This window comes from Camelina sativa, chromosome 5 (assembly GCF_030686135.1).
Source record: "Camelina sativa cultivar CO46 ecotype springtype chromosome 5, ASM3068613v1".
Classification (NCBI taxonomy): Eukaryota; Viridiplantae; Streptophyta; class Magnoliopsida; order Brassicales; family Brassicaceae; genus Camelina; species Camelina sativa.
In genome coordinates this window covers 18,661,820-18,681,158 of record NC_141884.1, presented here as the reverse complement: position 1 = coordinate 18,681,158, position 19,339 = coordinate 18,661,820, and the positions used below count along the sequence as shown (strand labels likewise).

The 19,339-nt window shown below is 43.3% G+C and overlaps 3 protein-coding genes and 1 pseudogene across 4 annotated transcripts; 2 read left to right on the top strand and 2 right to left on the bottom strand.

Annotated features, from left to right (window-relative positions):
* Positions 1-153: 153 nt before the first annotated feature.
* Positions 154-3,140, top strand: LOC147943967 (chaperonin 60 subunit alpha 1, chloroplastic-like). The gene is made up of 8 exons (XM_087450266.1): positions 154-412; positions 726-909; positions 1,015-1,136; positions 1,226-1,433; positions 1,517-1,662; positions 1,750-2,056; positions 2,146-2,597; positions 2,689-3,140. Exons 1-8 carry the CDS (start codon positions 359-361, stop codon positions 2,974-2,976), a joined length of 1,761 nt encoding a protein of 586 aa, XP_087306392.1. The 5' UTR covers positions 154-358; the 3' UTR covers positions 2,977-3,140.
* A 648-nt stretch (positions 3,141-3,788) lies between these two features.
* LOC147943966 (F-box protein At4g22280 pseudogene) lies at positions 3,789-4,876 on the bottom strand (annotated as a pseudogene).
* Positions 4,877-5,543: 667 nt separating this feature from the next.
* Positions 5,544-16,968, top strand: LOC147943964 (uncharacterized). 2 transcript variants are annotated; one of them, XM_087450246.1, is made up of 2 exons: positions 5,544-8,649; positions 16,747-16,968. In XM_087450246.1, the coding sequence occupies exon 1, from the start codon at positions 7,299-7,301 to the stop codon at positions 8,319-8,321; it is 1,023 nt and encodes a 340-aa protein (XP_087306372.1). In that variant the 5' UTR covers positions 5,544-7,298; the 3' UTR covers positions 8,322-8,649; positions 16,747-16,968. The 2 variants fall into 2 exon arrangements, with proteins under 2 accessions (XP_087306372.1, XP_087306371.1); XM_087450245.1 differs by lacking the exon at positions 16,747-16,968 and adding an exon at positions 9,225-9,429.
* On the bottom strand, positions 5,669-6,215 carry LOC147943965 (aspartic proteinase CDR1-like). Its single transcript, XM_087512419.1, has 2 exons — positions 5,969-6,215; positions 5,669-5,883 (listed from the first exon to the last, which is right to left on the bottom strand). The coding sequence occupies exons 1-2, from the start codon at positions 6,213-6,215 to the stop codon at positions 5,669-5,671; spliced, it is 462 nt and encodes a 153-aa protein (XP_087368545.1).
* Positions 16,969-19,339: the final 2,371 nt, after the last annotated feature.

Here is a 19,339-nt window from a genome sequence, read left to right as displayed (position 1 = left end):
CAAAGAGTACGACATTTGGAAACACACAAAAAGGATCTATACACAAAGTCTTGAATACAGAATACTGTTTCTCGTTTTGGGCCATAAACAGTAAAACCAAAAAGGCCCATAGAAAAAGAATCAAAGTAGGTGAAAAGCCTTTTTTTCTAAATCAACGGTTCTGTCTCTTTACGAGAATCTTCTGGATCCTTTTTCTCAGCTACTCTCCAACTCCATCATTTTATCTAATAAACCCTAACCCTCTCTCCCTCTCTCACACTATTCGTTTGCACTAACCACTTCCTTATCCACACCAATCCAGAACGTTCCTCTACAAAAAGAAAAAAAAAAAAAAGCTCGCTGCTTTTGTTCTGAAAAAATGGCGTCTGCTAACGCTCTCTCTTCAGCCTCCGTCCTCTGTTCTTCCCGTCAGGTTGAAAAGTTTGTTCCTTTTTTTTTTTTTATCACTACTTACTAGATAAGAAATTGAATTAGCTTCCACTACTTGTTATAATTGGATTTGACCCTTTTACTTTGTTCTTACTCTACTTGGTTTATGGGTTTGTCAAGAAATTTTATTTCTTTCAGTTGGATATGGTCTTTACTTTGTTCTGTTTTCAATCGCTTTTCGCTTTTTGGTTTCTGGGTTGGTGAGAAAATGGTGAATTTGGTTTGGGAAATAGATGAAATTGATTGAGATTGATGTAAAGGAATCTGCTTTATTCATTTTGTGTGTGTGTGTGCAGAGTAAGTTGGGAGGAGGAAGTCAGCAGCAAGGTCAGAGAGTAAGCTACAACAAGAGGCCAAACAGACGTTTTAGTGTTAGAGCAAATGTAAAGGAAATTGCTTTTGACCAGCACTCTAGAGCTGCTCTTCAAGCTGGTATTGATAAGCTTGCTGATTGTGTTGGTCTCACTCTTGGCCCTAGGGGTATGATTTATTTATAATTAGCTCCTTTACATATTTACAATCTCCATATGTGTGTTTAATCTCTCTTTTGACTTATCTTGATGTTTTCATTTGTTATTTCTTAAGGGAGGAATGTTGTGTTGGATGAATTTGGAAGTCCTAAGGTGGTGAATGATGGAGTGACCATTGCAAGGGCGATTGAGTTACCTGATGCCATGGAAAACGCTGGTGCAGCTCTTATTCGTGAGGTTGGTGTGAGAGAGCATGTAGCTTTGTTATTGTCTTTGTTAATACTTTTTCTGCGGTGTGGTAATTTGGTGTTGTTGTCATGTGGTAGGTTGCAAGTAAGACTAATGACTCAGCTGGTGATGGGACAACCACTGCCTCTATCCTTGCTCGGGAGATAATCAAACACGGATTGTTGAGCGTCACATCTGGTGCGAATCCCGTTTCCCTCAAGAGGGGAATTGATAAGACTGTGCTAGGTCTTATCGAAGAGCTTCAGAAGAAAGCTAGGCCTGTGAAAGGTCGTGATGACATCAAAGGTACTAACTTTTGCAGTGACCTTCCTTGTGATGCACCAATGTTGATTGCGTTTACTAATCAATCTGTTCCGTTTTTTTTTCAGCTGTTGCTTCTATCTCTGCTGGAAATGATGATCTTATAGGGTCAATGATTGCTGATGCCATTGACAAAGTTGGACCTGATGGTGTTTTGTCCATTGAATCTTCATCCTCTTTTGAGACCACAGTCGAAGTTGAAGAAGGGATGGAGGTAAGAGTTTTTTTATCTCTGTTGATTCTCTTCAACTCTGATTTGATTTATCAATGGCTAACTTGACTATTTTACCTTGAATAACAGATTGACAGAGGTTACATCTCGCCTCAGTTTGTTACAAACCCTGAGAAACTACTAGCTGAGTTTGAGAACGCTAGGGTTTTGATCACTGATCAGAAGATCACTGCAATCAAAGACATCATCCCTATTCTAGAGAAGACCACTCAGCTTCGAGCTCCGTTGTTGATTATTGCAGAGGATGTTACTGGTGAAGCCTTAGCTACCCTTGTCGTGAACAAGCTCCGTGGTGTCCTCAATGTCGTTGCCGTTAAAGCTCCAGGATTTGGAGAAAGAAGAAAAGCCATGCTTCAAGATATTGCAATCCTGACAGGTAAATGCAGAGTTCACTTGGGTTTACTTTTATTTTTATCTTCTCTCTGTTGTGCTCTAAAGTTTGTATCTTTTTTGTATGTTCTTCAGGAGCTGAGTACCTAGCCAGTGACATGAGCTTGCTGGTTGAAAATGCAACCATAGATCAGTTAGGTATTGCCCGTAAAGTGACGATTAGCAAAGACTCGACTACCCTCATTGCAGATGCAGCTTCCAAGGATGAATTACAAGCTCGGATTGCTCAGCTGAAGAAAGAGTTATTCGAGACTGATTCAGTATATGACTCAGAGAAGCTCGCTGAGAGAATCGCTAAGCTATCTGGTGGTGTTGCTGTCATTAAAGTCGGAGCAGCAACCGAAACTGAGCTTGAAGACCGTAAGCTCCGTATCGAGGATGCAAAGAACGCAACATTTGCTGCTATTGAAGAAGGTATAGTTCCAGGTGGTGGTGCTACTTTGGTCCATCTCTCCACTGCTATTCCCGCCATTAAGGAGACGTTCGAAGATGCTGATGAACGTTTGGGAGCTGATATAGTACAAAAGGTAAGATTCATAACTTTGAGCATTTGATTTTTCTAGTTCTGTGATGAATTGTGACTGTTAATCTTATATGGGTTTAATGTTTTGAGTTCAGGCATTGGTGGCACCAGCTGCACTTATTGCACAGAATGCTGGAATCGAAGGAGAGGTTGTTGTTGAAAAGATTATGTTCAGTGAATGGGAGCTTGGGTACAACGCGATGACTGATACATACGAGAATCTGTTGGAAGCTGGAGTGATTGATCCCGCAAAAGTGACAAGATGTGCTCTACAGAACGCTGCTTCCGTAGCAGGAATGGTACTGACCACTCAGGCCATTGTTGTCGACAAACCAAAACCCAAGGCTCCTGCTGCTGCTGCTCCGGAGGGTCTCATGGTGTAATCATAAACACAACATCTTATCATCACAATGGCATATTTATCTTTTTGCACATTTGTCATCCCCATTTATCTGCAATGTTTTTCTTTTTTTTTGGGGGAATATGAGTTAGTTTGTTAACAATAACGAGAAATAATTATCTTTTTGGTCCAAGGATCTTTCTGATTGTTGTTAGTGTTACAAGGGAAGTTGCAGAAATAAAACTTGGACATTCAAAAGAGTTAAGAGTGATTCTGGACAAGTCTTCTTGTTACACTAGACATATGCAGGACCAAATGTACATTAAGGTTCACAATTTACTCAAAAGAAAATGTTTTCTTGGGGTACTCAATTACTCGTTAAAGTTGTTAGTTACTGAACATCAATGAAGGTTGTGTCTGCTGGTACATTATAAGAAGGGCTAGCAAGTTTACAGCCTTTCAAAATGAACACATTCACGTTGTTATATTCCAAATGATGATTGAGATGTGGAAACACAGTGAGTCGTATAGGTCTTTCACCTCACCTCTTACTAGGAAACATCAATAATGTTGTTTCGAGTTGGCCTAAAATATGGTTAAGTACTTATGCTATTGTCTCTTATGTACTTCGACCAAACATTTTATATGCAGGGAGAGTCGTTAGCAGTTTTATGAATAATTCGAAAAAACATCAAGTTTGAAACTTTGAATAATGTGCTTCAAAACATCAGAGATGGATATATTGACTATACGAACTATAATCCGTTATGTACATCCAAGTATAGTGGGAGTTGGATTTAGATAGAGTTGGTTGACTAGCATATTATAATCCATCTACCATTTGTCACCTGGCAACTAAGAGTATATATGGCTACAAATTAAGTTGTTTAGTTTTCTCATAAACTTGATCTTGATATTGCACTTGGACGATCTAGGAACCATTAGCAGATCTTTGGTGATTCGATCCTTTTCCTTGTCGTTTATTGCACAAGCACAGACTTTGACGAGCTCAAGACTTGACAGTTTCTCTAGGAAATGTTTCATTTTCTCTAGCTCCGCAATTGTTCCTCCGTACTCAGTTATCTCCAATACTTTCAGAGGACATGATCCATATTCTCATTCAAAATTATAAACGGGCAATGGACCCTGAAACAAGAGGGAAAATTAGAGATTTGAGTTTGTCCAATAAAACATTTGGGGTTTCGGTTATACCTTGATGATGAGAGTATGTAGATATGGAGATTTTTTTACAAATATTGGAAAAATATTTCCAATGGTAGCTATAAAAATGAGTTGTAATAGTTAAACGAATCAGGTTGCTGAACACTGGGATTGCTTCACGGAAATGATAGAGCATCTGATCAAAACAAAGTTAAAAAAAAAAATCAACTAGTCAATAGTCATCAAAGTATAGTCAATTATTATATTGTTCATCCAAAGAAAAACTACTATGAAAACAAACCGTATCAAGATAGAGAGTCTTAAGTGATGGAAGATTAACAACCTCAGGACTCATTGCATAAAATAATTTTCCTAGTTTCAGCTCAACCATTGTCTTGCTAGTAAAGATCTCAAGAGGCACTAAAATCACTTCTCCAGAAGTGATTATGTCTATATTAATATCTAAGACACCACGGTTAAGCGCCCGTTTCATCCATCGGGTGACATGATCCGAGACTTCCAAGTTAATAATACTCTTACGACATTTTATTGAGACTTTTCTTTAAGGGAAAGTTTCCAGACACTACCAATAATCTATCAATAAGATCAATGAAACTTTGTCCACTACCAACTTCACGATCATCAAAGTGAAGATTCGGTGTGAAGGCAAACAGATTACGCCATCGCTTTGAGAGGATAGACGTTAGAGCAGACTCTTTGATCCCAAGGAAAGATAGTGTGTGGCATATAATGTCATCTGATAGACCGTTCATCCTATCCATTTTTTTACGAAACCCTAATTAAACCCAATATTAATAAACCTTTAATCTGAATTATAGAGCTTTCAGCGACTAGATCACAAGCATCAACCACCAATGAGATAACCACCACTGCAAATCAAACAGTGAGATACTTAATGTTTGTCTCTAGCTAACTTAAGAGATATAAATTCTATTCGGAAACCTAAACCAGAAAAAAAAAACCATAAAACAGGAAGTATATAGTATTGAAGAGTAAATGTAAGTTACTTGCGTCAAACGCTAAGGTAGAGGAAACGATTCACGCTTCCTAGAAAAGTGTATATTTGACCATATGAGAGGGTTCAAACGGCTCGGAAGGTGGAGTTATCACACATGGCTCCTAGGATTCTAAAAAGGTAAGATTTTAACCTTTTAACTTCTTTTTCTTTCGTCTGATCCAACTGTATCTCTCTTTCTTTTTTTTTGGTTAAAGTATCTCTCTTTCTTGTTCATTGTTGTTTTACGTTTCCATTTATATATAGATCTCTTTCTGCTATTCTAAACATAACATTATCATTTGCCAATACAACATTTTAGATTCTTTAAGCAAGACACCTTCGCATACTATATTATTCAATTAAACATATCCATGTTTCTTCAACTCCACAACGCAGAACAATCGGTGGGCTTAAAAGAAACCAGCAGTGAAGAAGAATCATAACCCACCAAAAAATTATTCTGTGCCCTATTCCCAAAGATAGCTTCTTCTGTCGCATTACCACATACAATAGCCAAACAAAACAGTCCTCCTCTCTCCGATTCAACATACATATTTTACTTATCCAAGACAAGATCCGCACCGCCAGAAAAGTGCATTGTGATCACCGGAAATATCTCTATGGTGTCCGAATTGTAGCACAACCAGTCATTGCCGCTCGTGTCAACTACTCGATCCGCTTTCACAACTTTTTCCACTGCATCTCTTACTAGGTCACAGTAGCTCTTAGGGAAGTACGTGTAAGTGGTTCCAGAGTCTATCACTATGTTCCCTAGCAAGGCATGAAACGGTGTCCCCAATGTCTCAATGCGGGTGTCCCCCAACGCTGACCGCGTCTAGGTTTAGGTAATAGAAACCGGGTTTTGCTGTGGTGATAAACATAGTGGTTGATACAACACCATCTCCTGCTATATTAGCATTCGCTCCAAAGTTGATCTTACTAGTTCCTTTACCAGAGAAGCAGTAAGAGATGAAACCTGGGTACTCCCCTCCCATCTGAGTGACGAGCGATAAAGGTCCCCAGTTTAGACCAACCATGCCCGAAGAACTCGGTCTGTTACGCCCTGAGCTACTGTGGCTACAACCAATAATGGTTTGAGGCATCACAAAGGGTTCCCCTGAAGTTGAATGGATCGTGACTGTCTCGGTTGCTAAGGTTCCCTTGGTATGCCTTCCGTCTTCGTAGACAATCTCGTAAGGACAAGAGTGGTCATGGGTTTTGCATCTTTTCTTTTTGAAGGTTGATGATTTCGAAGGGTCGAATATGGGAGCGTATTGGTCGAAACAGTTAGTACAAGGCAAACATTGTGATATAGGTTTGTGGTAAAGGGGTTTAGCCACACGTGAGGGACTTGTGACATGAAGATAGCACGTGTGAAGTGTGAGAAGGGAAGGACGCGTGTCGTGCTAAGCTCAAGGGGTTGTTACAGACAGAAGATTCGTTTCACCATTTCATTATAAAGAGCAACTTGTTAGCTCATTATATGGATTATGCAAAATCTAAAATTGTAAACTCTCTCTAGAATCTTCTAGACTTTATCTTCCTCATCGTTTTGTTGGATCTCCATTGGAGATTCTTACAGATGAGATGTTGAGACTGCGTTTTTCTATGAACGTTGTGTCAAATCTATCGGTTACTTGTTCCTTTTGAATCTATTTGATCTTTTGATTCTAATCTCTGTTTTACGTTATTACTGGTATCAGAGCTATCGCATCCTTGGAAACAATGGTGGAGTCACGATTTCAGATGTTATTCAAGGAAACAGTGGTTCATGGAGCGGCAGAGATGAGCTTCCGATGGGACTCGAGTTACGCCGATCTTACCAGGTTAGGGAAACTTGATTTTCCACGATTTAATGGTGATAAAATCAAGGAATGGTTGTGGGAGGCTGAACAATTCTTCTTAATTGATCGTACTCCTGAGGAATTGAAAGTTTTTATAGCTTCAATCCATTTTGATGGTCTTGCTGCGACTTTGCATCAAACTGTTGGTGGGGTTACAAACTGTTGTTTCAAGCGAGATATAATAAGCATGTGGATGATTCGATTGAAAAGCTGAAACTGTTGCAGGAGACTGAAGGAATTGAGGAGTATCATGCTCGTTTTGAGTTGATTAGCACTGAAGTGGAATTAGCTGAAGATTACTTGGTTGATATCTAATTGGCAGGGCTGAGAACTGATACTCGGATGAATATTAGAATGTTTCAACCTCAAACGATTCAACAATGTTTCTCGATTGGAAAGTTATATGAGTATATAAATCCTAGAAACAACATTGGTAACAGTCCCCTTAAGATTGATAATGATCTAAAAGCTAAGGTGGATAACCAAGAAGAAGAATGGGAGGCTGAGATAGAATTGAGTGGCTTGGAAGATAAGTTGGTACAAGGAACAATCATGGAGGAAGAATCAACTCCACAATTACAGGTACCAATTGCTAATTCTGAGCTTTTGAGGAGAGTTGAACTTAGGGAAGTAGATTTAAGATTGGGAAATCTAGATGTGGTGACGAACGAGAATCTAGAGCAAAAATGGGTTCTAAAGAATGGTGATAAGAGATTTGTGGCTGGAGGTGATGTTGAGAGGGTTCAGAAAGTATTAAGTTTGCCGAAATATACCTCTGCACACCAAGTGTTCTGCAAATTGTCTCAGCATAAAGAAAAGCTTAGAGTAAAGACGAAATTGAAAGGGATTAAGACTTGGATGTTCAAATTCAGGAAACAAAAGAGGGATCAACGGCTTGGTTATGATCTGTTTTCTACTTACTTGGAAAACAAAACAAATTGTACAAAGTTGAGTGTTCGTAAATGTGACAAAGAGTTTGGCAGTGATGAAAGTCAGAGCAAATCAATTCATTGTATTGTACTAGAGAGTATTCACAATGCCCATTTGGAGATTGGGGCTTATATGTTACATCAGGAAATGATGGAAGGATCTTCTTTGAGTAACACTCAAGTGCTTAATTCCTTACATAAGGATATGGAATGCTCCAACTGGAATCAGTCAATTCAGCAAGGGACTTCTGCAAGGGTAACAAGTGACATTGAATCAGTAACGTGTGAAATAGATTCATTGATTAACCAAAGTCAATTGATCCAAGAACAAGCCAAGAATCAGTTGACGGATTCAGTGTTGGAACCTAGCTTGGTTTATCATGTGTATTTGCCTCTCCATGTAACACCCGTAAACCAAATTTTGGTATTTTGGTAAGGGTGTCGATCGACACCTCCTAGTGAGGCATCGATCGACACCAATTGTGGTCGGTTTGGTCGGTTCAATTTTAATTGTCCGGTTTGCGTGGTTGGTTTAGGGAATCCCTAAATCGAGTTTTAAAGGAAGAAAACGACCTAGGGTCGTGTTGTTTTGTCTTATTCGCCGTTTTTTGAGAGAAAACACAAAGAGAGAGTGTTCTTGAGCTATTGGGAAGAGATTGAGAGATTCCTTGCTGTTCTTGGGAGATCCAAGGCTGGGAAGGTGCTAGAAGCTTGCTAGGAGTGAGGGAATTCGTTCTTCTTGGTCAGAATCTTCCTGCAAAGAGGTGAGTGCATGACCATGGCTTATCTAAGCTAAGATCTCTAGATTCTATGTGATTTGGTGCTTATGTGGTTGTTTCTTTGAGTTCTCTATGATATTTCGTTGCTGTCTGGGCTGGGTTTGGCTTCTGGGAGTGCAAGGAGCGGATTGGAGAAGCTTGGAGGCGAGATTCGGAGTTTCTGATCGAGGGAAATCGCTGCTCGGCATCGGTGTCGGTCGACACCAGTTGGGGTGTCGGTCGACACCAACGCGAGGACGGCTCGGGACTTTAGCGAGTGTCGAACGATGCCATGTGGAGGTGTCGGTCGACGCAAACTAGGGTTTTCGGGAGTGTCGGGCAGGGTGTCGGTCGACACCAGATAGTCAGTGTCGATTGACACCATTTGGTGTCGGTCGACACCCCTTGTTCAGTTACGATGGACGTTGCATGCTATGTATATTACCTGGTTTGTTTTATTGATTGTTGTTTGTGGCATGTAGAGATCTTATTGCTTGTGTGTATAGCCCAATAGATGGGAGGATTGCCTCACTGAGTGTTTATCAAATACTCATGCATCTCAATTTGTGTTTGTGGTGCAGGTAAAGGCAAAGTGTGATCGTGGAATCAAAGGCAATGAAGAGGAGGATGTTCTAGGGACTTGATTGTATGGTTATCTGGCATTGTTAGGTTGCTAGAATTGAGTCTTAGAGCATTGTTAGGATTGCTGGTTGTTTGATTTATGCTGTTTGGAATTAATGCTGGATATTACTTATTTGGTTATTGGATATTGTTTTATTGGATATTTATTGGTATGTGGTTCCGCTGTTGGATTGTGAATGTGGTTAGGTGGCTAGTGGGTATGGGACCACTAGTTGTAGTTATTTAATTATATTATTATTTATTAAAAAAAAAAGGGGTCGGTTGTTTCATTTTGGTATCAGAGCCCTTATGGTTCTAGGACTAGGGTTCATTGTGCTTTTGCTGTTGATGTTTAGGATTCCATGCTATGATTGATTGTGTGGTTGGTCAATTGAGTGTGGCATGAAGTCCTAGAACATCCTCTTCGAGCCTGTGTTGTGATTCCACGGTAAGTTGTGTTTCTTGTGTAATAGAATTATTGTTTGCTTAGCCTTCTGTTCTTGGATGATACAGATGGTTAGGGGTGAGGATGCTGTTGGTCGCGGTCGTGGTCGTGGGCGTGGTCGTGGTCGGGGTCGGGGACGAGGTCAGGTTCCTGAGGCCAGTGTGAGTGTGACCCAGAGCATGGCCAGTGAGGAGGTGGCGGAGTCACAAGTTCATCCTAGTGTGTCTGGAGACCAGGCTGGTTTGGGTGACGGTAGGGCGGATGGGCCCGGTGTCGGTCACGGTGTTGCCCCGGGTGTGGGGGTTACAGCGGGAGGTGCTCCAGGCAGGGAGGATGTCTTGATGGACTTGCTAGCTCAGGTTCTGCAGCGACTTCCAGCAGTTGTGCCGCCAGTGGTTGGTGGGCAGGATCCAGTAGTGCCGCCAGTGGTTGGTGGGCAGGATCCGGTAATGCCGCCCGTGGGTGGTGGGCAGGGTCCAGGGGTGCAGCCTGTGGCGGGTTTGCAGGCAGGTGTGCAGCCGGGGGCCGAGGTTGTGGATGCTCAGTATGTGCGGATGATGGAGCAGCTGCGGCATGTGGGAGCAGGGTATTTCTCATGAGGTACCGATCCGAGTGTAGCGGATGAGTGGAGAGAGCGGATGGAGGATATTTTCCTTTCGCTTAGGTGTCCCGACCGGTACAGGGTGGATCTGGCAGTGTTTTACTTGTCAGGAGATGCTCGTGTGTGGTGGAGGTCGGTGACAGCACGGAGGGTGCAGAGGGGTATGTCTTGGGGAGATTTTGTGGGGGAGTTTAACTCCAAGTATTTTCCTCAGGAGGCTCTTGATCGTATGGAGGCACGGTTCTTGGGTCTGACTCAGGGGAACCGTACAGTGCGGGAGCTGGATGCAGAGTTCAGTCGGCTTGTGGGGTATGCAGGCAGGGCATGGGAGCCAGAGGCGGCTCAGGTGCGGAGGTTTTTGTTGGCTCTACGGGATGATTTGAGGACTCGGTGCAGAGTGAGGAGCTATGCTACGAGAGCAGAGCTGGTTGAGGTTGCAGCTGGGATAGAGGATGACTTGAGGTCACAGGTGGTTGTGGTCAGTTCTTCGGTGCAGCCACAGCAGTCTCAGCCGCTTTCTGTTCCTAGCAAGGGCGGCAAGCCTGCGCAGGGGCAGAAGAGGAAGTTCGATGTTATGCAGAGATCGAGGCACGGGGGTGCGAAGTGCTTTGGGTGTGGTAGTAGGGACCACAAGGTGTCTAGCTGTCCACAGAGGGGTGAGCAGCGGGCAGTGACAGACTAGCGGGCGGTGACGGAGCCGCGGACAGATACTCGGGTGTGTTACTACTGCAGAGAGACGGGGCATATCAAGCCTCGTTGTCCCAAGTTGCAGCAGAGGGCGGTAGCAGTGTTGCAGGCTGGAGCTCAGCCAGGGGTGCAGCAGGGTGTGCAGCACGGTGTGCAGCCGGTGGGTTGGATTGAGCCGACGACTTAGGTGTATTCGACTCAGGAGCCCGGTGGCACTAGTGCAGGAGCGATCACAGGTATAACCTCTGAGATTCGAACTTAGTCAATTCAATAGTTCAGATTATATTTGTTTTTGTTTGTGGTCAAGTGTTAGGTTCTCAACACATGAGGTTTGTGTAGGGACCTTGTTGGTGGGCGGGTTTAAGTCCCATGTTATGTTTGATTCTGGAGCTTCTCATAGCTTCATTACTCCGGAGTGTGCCGTGAGTGCGGGGAGCAGAGGGGATTCTGGAGAGCGATCAGGAGTGGTCAGAGTTGCTGGAGGCAAGTTCCTGAGGGTTATTGGACGAGCTGGAGGAGTTGATATTCAGATCGCAGGAGAGTCGTGGCCAGCGGATTTGCTTATCAGTCCAGTGGAGTTGTATGATGTCATTCTTGGTATGGATTGGTTGCATCGGTATAAGGTGCATTTGGATTGCTATCGGGGCAGAGTGGAGTTTGAGCGTCCAGGAGGGAAGTTGGTTTTTCAGGGTATTAGACCGACTTCGGGGAGTCTCGTGATCTCAGCCGTTCAGGCAGGGAAGATGATCGAGAAGGGCCGTAAGGCCTATCTGGTTACTATATCTATGCCAGAGTCAGTGGGGAAGTCTACGGTTAGCGGTATTCCGGTTGTGGAGGACTTTGAGGATGTGTTCCAGTCATTGCAGGGATTACCACCATCTCGGTCGGATCCTTTTACCATTGAGCTGGAACCGGGGACGATGCCGTTATCCAAGGCTCCTTACAGGATGGCTCCAGCAGAGATGGCAGAGCTGAAGAAGCAGCTGGAGGATTTGTTGGGCAAGGGTTTTATCCGTCCTAGTTGTTCACCGTGGGGAGCTCCGGTGTTGTTTGTTAAGAAGAAGGATGGGAGTTTTCGGTTGTGTATTGACTACCGGGGTTTGAACCGAGTTACTGTGAAGAACAAGTACCCTCTCCCGAGGATTGATGAGTTGTTGGATCAGTTGAGGGGTGCTAGTTGGTTCTCCAAGATCGACTTGGCTTCAGGTTATCATCAGATCCCTATTCATGAGGCAGATGTGAGGAAGACAGCCTTCAGGACGAGATATGGGCACTATGAGTTTGTGGTGATGCCGTTTGGGTTGACAAACGCGCCAGCTGCGTTTATGAGATTGATGAACAGCGTGTTCCAGGAGTTTCTGGACGTGTCAGTCATCATTTTCATCGACGACATCCTGGTATATTCTAAGAGTCCTGAGGAGCATGCAGTACATCTGAGAGCAGTGTTGGAGAAGCTGCGGGAGCAGAAGTTGTTTGCTAAGCTGAGTAAGTGCAGTTTCTGGCAGCGTGAGATGGGGTTCTTGGGTCATATTGTTTCAGCTGAGGGAGTTTTAGTGGATCCAGAGAAGATTCAGTCCATCAGGGAGTGGCCGAGGCCGCAGAGTGCCACTGAGATTCGGAGTTTCCTGGGGTTAGCAGGTTACTATAGGAGGTTTGTTCGGGGTTTTGCGAGTATGGCTCAGCCGATGACTAAGCTTACAGGGAAGGATGTCCCGTTTGTGTGGTCACCAGAGTGTGAGGCAAGTTTTGCAAGTCTCAAGCAGATGTTGACTACCACGCCGGTGTTAGCATTGCCTGAGCAGGACGAGCCTTATATTGTGTATACAGATGCTTCTAGAGTGGGGTTGGGTTGTGTACTTATGCAGCAGGGGAAGGTTATAGCTTATGCTTCGCGGCAGTTGCGGAAGCATGAAGCTAATTATCCTACTCATGATTTGGAGATGGCAGCAGTGATCTTTGCTCTTAAGATTTGGAGATCCTATCTGTATGGTGGGAAGGTACAGGTATTTACAGATCACAAGAGTCTGAAGTACATTTTTACTCAGCCTGAGCTGAATTTGAGGCAGAGGCGTTGGATGGAGTTAGTAGCGGATTATGATTTGGACATAGCTTACCATCCTGGTAAAGCTAATCTGGTTGCAGATGCCTTGAGTCAGAAGCGGGTGGCTTCGGCTCAGGAGCAGGATATGGAGGTGTTGGTAGGTGAGATTAGTGCATTGAGTTTGTGTGCTATCTCACAGGAACCTTTGGGTTTGGAGGCAGTTGATAGAGCAGATTTGTTGAGCAGAGTGAGGTTAGCTCAGGAGAGTGATGAGGGGCTGGTGAATGCCTCTAAGGCTGCGGGTGCAGAGTATCAGGTTTCTGCCAATGGTACTATCCTTGTGCATGGTCGGATCTGTGTGCCCAAGGGTGAGGATTTGAGGCAGGAGATACTGAGAGAGGCTCATTCGAGCAAGTTCTCTATTCATCCAGGAGCGACCAAGATGTACCGTGACCTCAAGCGGTACTATCACTGGGTCGGGATGAAGAAGGACGTAGCTGATTGGGTGGCGAAGTGTGATACTTGCCAGCTGGTGAAGGCGGAGCATCAGGTTCCTGGTGGTTTGTTACAGAGTTTACCCATTCCAGAGTGGAAGTGGGATTTGATCACGATGGACTTCGTGGTAGGTTTACCTGTGTCCAGGACGTTTGATGTTATTTGGGTCATTGTGGACCGTTTGACTAAGTCCGCGCATTTTCTGGCCATCAAGAAAACTGATGGAGCAGCGGTTTTGGCCAAGAAGTACGTGAGGGAGATAGTCAGATTGCACGGGGTGCCTGCTAGTATTGTGTCTGATAGAGATTCCAAGTTCACTTCAGTGTTTTGGAAGGCATTTCAGGCGGAGATGGGCACGAAAGTGCATATGAGTACAGCCTATCATCCTCAGACGGACGGTCAGTCAGAGAGGACGATCCAGATTTTGGAGGATTTATTGAGGATGTGTGTGCTGGATTGGGGTGGTCATTGGGCAGATCACTTGAGTTTGGTGGAGTTTGCTTATAACAACAGCTACCAGGCTAGTATTGGGATGGCTCCTTATGAGGCCTTGTATGGGAGGCCGTGTCGTACACCATTATGTTGGACTCAGGTGGGGGAGAGGAGCATATTTGGTGCAGATTTTGTTCAGGAGACCTCGGAGAAGATTCGGGTTTTGAGGCTGAACATGAAGGAGGCTCAGGATCGGCAGAAGAGTTATGCTGATAAGAGGAGAAAGGATCTTGAGTTTCAGGTTGGTGATAGAGTGTACCTCAAGATGGCCATGTTGCGGGGTCCGAACAGATCATTGACAGAGACTAAGTTGAGTCCGAGGTACATGGGACCGTTCAGAGTGGTTGAGCGGGTGGGACCAGTGGCATACTGGCTGGAGTTGCCTGAGGTTATGCGTGCGTTCCACAAGGTATTTCATGTGTCGATGCTGAGGAAGTGTCTTCACGAGGGTGATCAGTTGTTGGCTAAGATTCCTGAGGATCTTCAGCCTAACTTGACTTTAGAGGCGAGACCAGTGAGGGTGCTCGAGAGGAGAGTCAAGGAACTTCGGAAGAAGAAGATTCCTTTGATGAGAGTCCTGTGGGACTGTGACGGAGTAGAGGAGCAGACTTGGGAGCCCGAGGCGAGGATGAAGGCAAGGTTTAAGAAGTGGTTTGAGAAGCAGACCGCGACTTGAGCTTGTCTAGCCAGGTCCGAGTTGTAGTCCGTGGCTGGAGCGGGTACGGAGTATTACAGCCCATCTCTCTTGATATTTGGTCGCTTAGGGGTGGTTGGTTGTGCGACTAAGAATCAAGATGAGGTGGTACTCGGGATGCGGGTTGTTTGCTCCGGTTGTTGTATTATTGCTTTTTCTGATGTAATTTCGTTGAGATTGTAACGATTATGACATTTTGAGATTAATAAGATGAGTATTTTTCTTTATGTTTGACTGTTGTTGTCATGGGAAAAGAGAAATAGCTCGGGTTTCTATTTTTGGAAAGTTTCCATAAATAGAAAGTTTCCACAAAAGGAAGGTTTCCATAAATAGAAAGTTTCTAAAATGGGAATGTTTTGTGGAAATGTGAGGTAGATCTAGCCGGGAGATACTCGTTGGCATCAGTGTTTGTTTTTGCTCAAGGCCGTGCGAGCCTAACTCACGTGATACCGATAGCTCGATGGACTTTGTGGCCAGAGAGTGGGAGTGGTATGTTGCTTCGGATGACGATCCGAGAGCGCGCTTGAGGGTGACGACCCAAGAGCGGGATATGCGAGGCTCCCTGGATACCGTAACTGTGAGCCACGGCTCGGCAGTGAGCCGGTATGTCTCGAGGGTTGCGACCCGAGAGCGGGGGGAGTGGGCGCGTGAGACTCCCTGGATACCGTAGCTGTAGGCTGTGGCCTGGCAGTGAGCCGGTATGACTCGAAGGTTGCGACCTGAGAGCGGGGGGAGTGTGTGTGTGTGAGTGACTTCCTGGATGCCGTAGCTTAAGGCGGTTGGCTTGATAGCGAGCCGGCATGATTCGATGGTTGCGACGACGGACGGGGGAAGCACTGAGTTGTGAGCAAATAGTGTTTATGATGCGAGTATATTGGCTAGAGGGAGACCTCGAGGGTCAGTCGGAGGTGTGCGGGCTGTTGCGACAGTGGCACGGGAAACCTTGGCTGACGGTGTTTAGTCCGGTCTGGGGACGTGCGGGCCGTGCAGACGGTGGCACGGAGGTCCTTGGCAGATGGACGGTATTGCGGGATTCGGGGACGAATCCATATTGGTGGGGGAGAATTGTAACACCCGCAAACCAAGTTTTGGTATTTTGGTAAGGGTGTCGATCGACACCTCCTAGTGAGGCATCGATCGACACCAATTGTGGTCGGTTTGGTCGGTTCAATTTTAATTGTCCGGTTTGCGTGGTTGGTTTAGGGAATCCCTAAATCGAGTTTTAAAGGAAGAAAACGACATAGGGTCGTGTTGTTTTGTCTTATTCGCCGTTTTTTGAGAGAAAACACAAAGAGAGAGTGTTCTTGAGCTATTGGGAAGAGATTGAGAGATTCCTTGCTGTTCTTGGGAGATCCAAGGCTGGGAAGGTGCTAGAAGCTTGCTAGGAGTGAGGGAATTCGTTCTTGTTGGTCAGAATCTTCCTGCAAAGAGGTGAGTGCATGACCATGGCTTATCTAAGCTAAGATCTCTAGATTCTATGTGATTTGGTGCTTATGTGGTTGTTTCTTTGAGTTCTCTATGATATTTCGTTGCTGTCTGGGCTGGGTTTGGCTTCTGGGAGTGCAAGGAGCGGATTGGAGAAGCTTGGAGGCGAGATTCGGAGTTTCTGATCGAGGGAAATCGCTGCTCGGCATCGGTGTCGGTCGACACCAGTTGGGGTGTCGGTCGACACCAACGCGAGGACGGCTCGGGACTTTAGCGAGTGTCGAACGATGCCATGTGGAGGTGTCGGTCGACGCAAACTAGGGTTTTCGGGAGTGTCGGGCAGGGTGTCGGTCGACACCAGTTTGGTGTCGGTCGACACCAGATAGTCAGTGTCGATCGACACCATCTGGTGTCGGTCGACACCCCTTGTTCAGTTACGATGGACGTTGCATGCTATGTATATTGCCTGGTTTGTTTTATTGATTGTTGTTTGTGGCATGTAGAGATCTTATTGCTTGTGTGTATAGCCCAGTAGATGGGAGGATTGCCTCACTGAGTGTTTATCAAATACTCATGCATCTCAATTTGTGTTTGTGGTGCAGGTAAAGGCAAAGTGTGATCGTGGAATCAAAGGCAATGAAGAGGAGGATGTTCTAGGGACTTGATTGTATGGTTATCTGGCATTGTTAGGTTGCTAGAATTGAGTCTTAGAGCATTGTTAGGATTGCTGGTTGTTTGATTTATGCTGTTTGGAATTAATGCTGGATATTACTTATTTGGTTATTGGATATTGTTTTATTGGATATTTATTGGTATGTGTTTCCGCTGTTGGATTGTGAATGTGGTTAGGTGGCTGATGGTTTTGGGACCACTAGTTGTAGTTATTTAATTATATTATTATTTATTATTTATTTATTAAAAAAAAAAAGGGTCGGTTGTTTCACTCCAACCCCAGGTTTCTATCTGTCCCTTGGAACATAACCTTAATTTTGGTAACCCAACATTAGAAATTATCGAGGTTTGTCAACATTCGTTTTGGAGGACACATCAAAGTCAGTTCCATTCTACTTTTGGATGTGTTAATGACGAGGATGATTCATTGAGGATGAAGTCATTTCGATGTGATGAAATAATTATTTCAGTGGAGAGAAGTTTGTTGCTTTTCTTTCTCATCAACATCACTGAAGTTGCAGGGGCTGCTGATGAGCTACTATCTACTGTAACGTTTAAGTGGTTGGCTGCAAAACTGCAGATTATATCAGCTAAGGTGCTCAAGCAAAGAGGAAACACTAACTTCATCAGTTCTGGTTGTCAAACTGAAACCACTGTGACGAGGACTGCAACTGAGCCTTTGAGATTGCTGAGACAAATACATACCTTACAAGACCTGCAACAATTTACACTTGATGACCAATTTCTTATGGAGAATACAGTAATTAAGGTGCCAGGTACATGCCGAGTGGAGCTGCAACAAATGACAATGGTTTTGAATATTCATATGTTTTTTGGGGGTGCAAGTAATTATGTGTGGCATCGTTGCAAGGCTCCATCTTCACAGAATTTGGGCAGTCAAGTTTGGGATCCTGGAGGTCCAGTTTCACTCATCTTTGATTTAAACTGGAGTTACAATGGAGTTGTTAGCTGCAGGTCAAGCTCCATGGACAGTTCTACATCTGAACCTTGTGGTCAAGGTTCTTCGAAGAGGGGAGATTTGATATAGGATTGTGGTAAAGGGGTTTAGCCACACGTGAGGGACTTGTGACATGAAGATAGCACGTGTGAAGTGTGAGAAGGGAAGGACGCGTGTCGTGCTAAGCTCAAGGGGTTGTTACAGACGGAAGATTCGTTTCACCATTTCATTATAAAGAGCAACTTGTTAGCTCATTATATGGAATATGGATTATGCAAAATCTGAAATTGTAAACTCTCTCTAGAATCTTCTAGACTTTATCTTCCTCATCATTTTGTTGGATCTCCATTAGAGATTCTTACAGATGAGATGTTGGGACTGCGTTTTTCTATGAACGTTGTGTCAAATCTATCGGTTACTTGTTCCTTTTGAATCTATTTGATCTTTTGATTCTAATCTCTATTTTACGTTATTACATTGTGTCCATACGAGTTCGCTTCCTGTGTCTAAGACAGCTTCGATCTCGAAAGGAGGAGTACCTATCTGTAGTTTCATTAGATACTCGTTGTTATCAAAGACGGTGTTAGCGTAAGGTGATCCGAGCTGAGTATCAGAGCTGACTCGAGAAGAAGATGCATTGGAGCGACGCTGGATCAAGTCGATGGTGAAGCCGTGAGGTGATGAAGCTGTGGTGGTAAAGATAAAACATGTTATTATGATTTGAAGAAAGAGAGCGTTCTGCAAGAGACATATGATCGAATAATTGTTTTGTTTTTTTTTGTTTTTTTATTTTTATTTTTTGGGTTTGAGACACAGTGCAATGTTATGCATACATCCACATTTTGTTACTAAGTCTTACATTTTATATTGTTCCTTGGGTTTACTTTCCATTAATGGAAATAAGATGATCACTTTGCAATAGACAAATGTGTCATTTTCTTTATAATATTTTAATATATATTTTTAATTGATTTTACATGACATTAAGACAAAATCTAATTTGATATTATACATTATAAGATGGTCAATTTATTTCTAATTTGTGTAACACATTGTCCAAAATAAGATTTTCTCTTTTATTTCTTTACTTTAATAGAAATAATTAACATAATATGATTATTACAAGTATATTTATATATATGATAAGATTTATTTCTAATTTTTTTTTTTGCTTGGAATTCATATCATATATTATTAGTTATAGTAACTATTTATAAGTAAGACTAGATAAGGACCCGCCTGATCGGGCGGGTTTAAAGTTTTGTAAATAAAATAAAATTTAATAAAATATATTAAAATATATTGTATTTCATTTATAAATTTTTTTTTTACTAACTGATTTATATCCATATACAAATCTTTTATCTATGTTACCATTAAAAGTGTATTTTTTACACCTAGGTATATTGTATGTTACAAATATACTATTTACCACCACCCAAAAAATGTCTATATGAAAAAATTAAGCCAACTATTATATGTCTCTTTACTTTCACTTTTGCAAAGTTTCTTTAATGACTAAAATTGTTGGCTCAAAAAAAATTTTGAATAAAAAATAAATTACA

Excerpts from the sequence above, each read along its gene's own strand:
- LOC147943967 (XM_087450266.1), top strand. The coding sequence starts at position 359 with ATGGCGTCTGCTAACGCTCTCTCTTCAGCCTCCGTCCTCTGTTCTTCC. Across the intron at positions 413-725 it reads TCCTCTGTTCTTCCCGTCAG|AGTAAGTTGGGAGGAGGAAG; the intron begins GTTGAAAAGTTT and ends GTGTGTGTGCAG. Across the intron at positions 1,137-1,225 it reads GTGCAGCTCTTATTCGTGAG|GTTGCAAGTAAGACTAATGA; the intron begins GTTGGTGTGAGA and ends GTCATGTGGTAG.
- LOC147943965 (XM_087512419.1), bottom strand. The coding sequence starts at position 6,215 with ATGCCTCAAACCATTATTGGTTGTAGCCACAGTAGCTCAGGGCGTAAC. Across the intron at positions 5,884-5,968 it reads TATCACCACAGCAAAACCCG|GGAACATAGTGATAGACTCT; the intron begins GTTTCTATTACC and ends ATGCCTTGCTAG.
- LOC147943964 (XM_087450246.1), top strand. The coding sequence starts at position 7,299 with ATGAATATTAGAATGTTTCAACCTCAAACGATTCAACAATGTTTCTCG.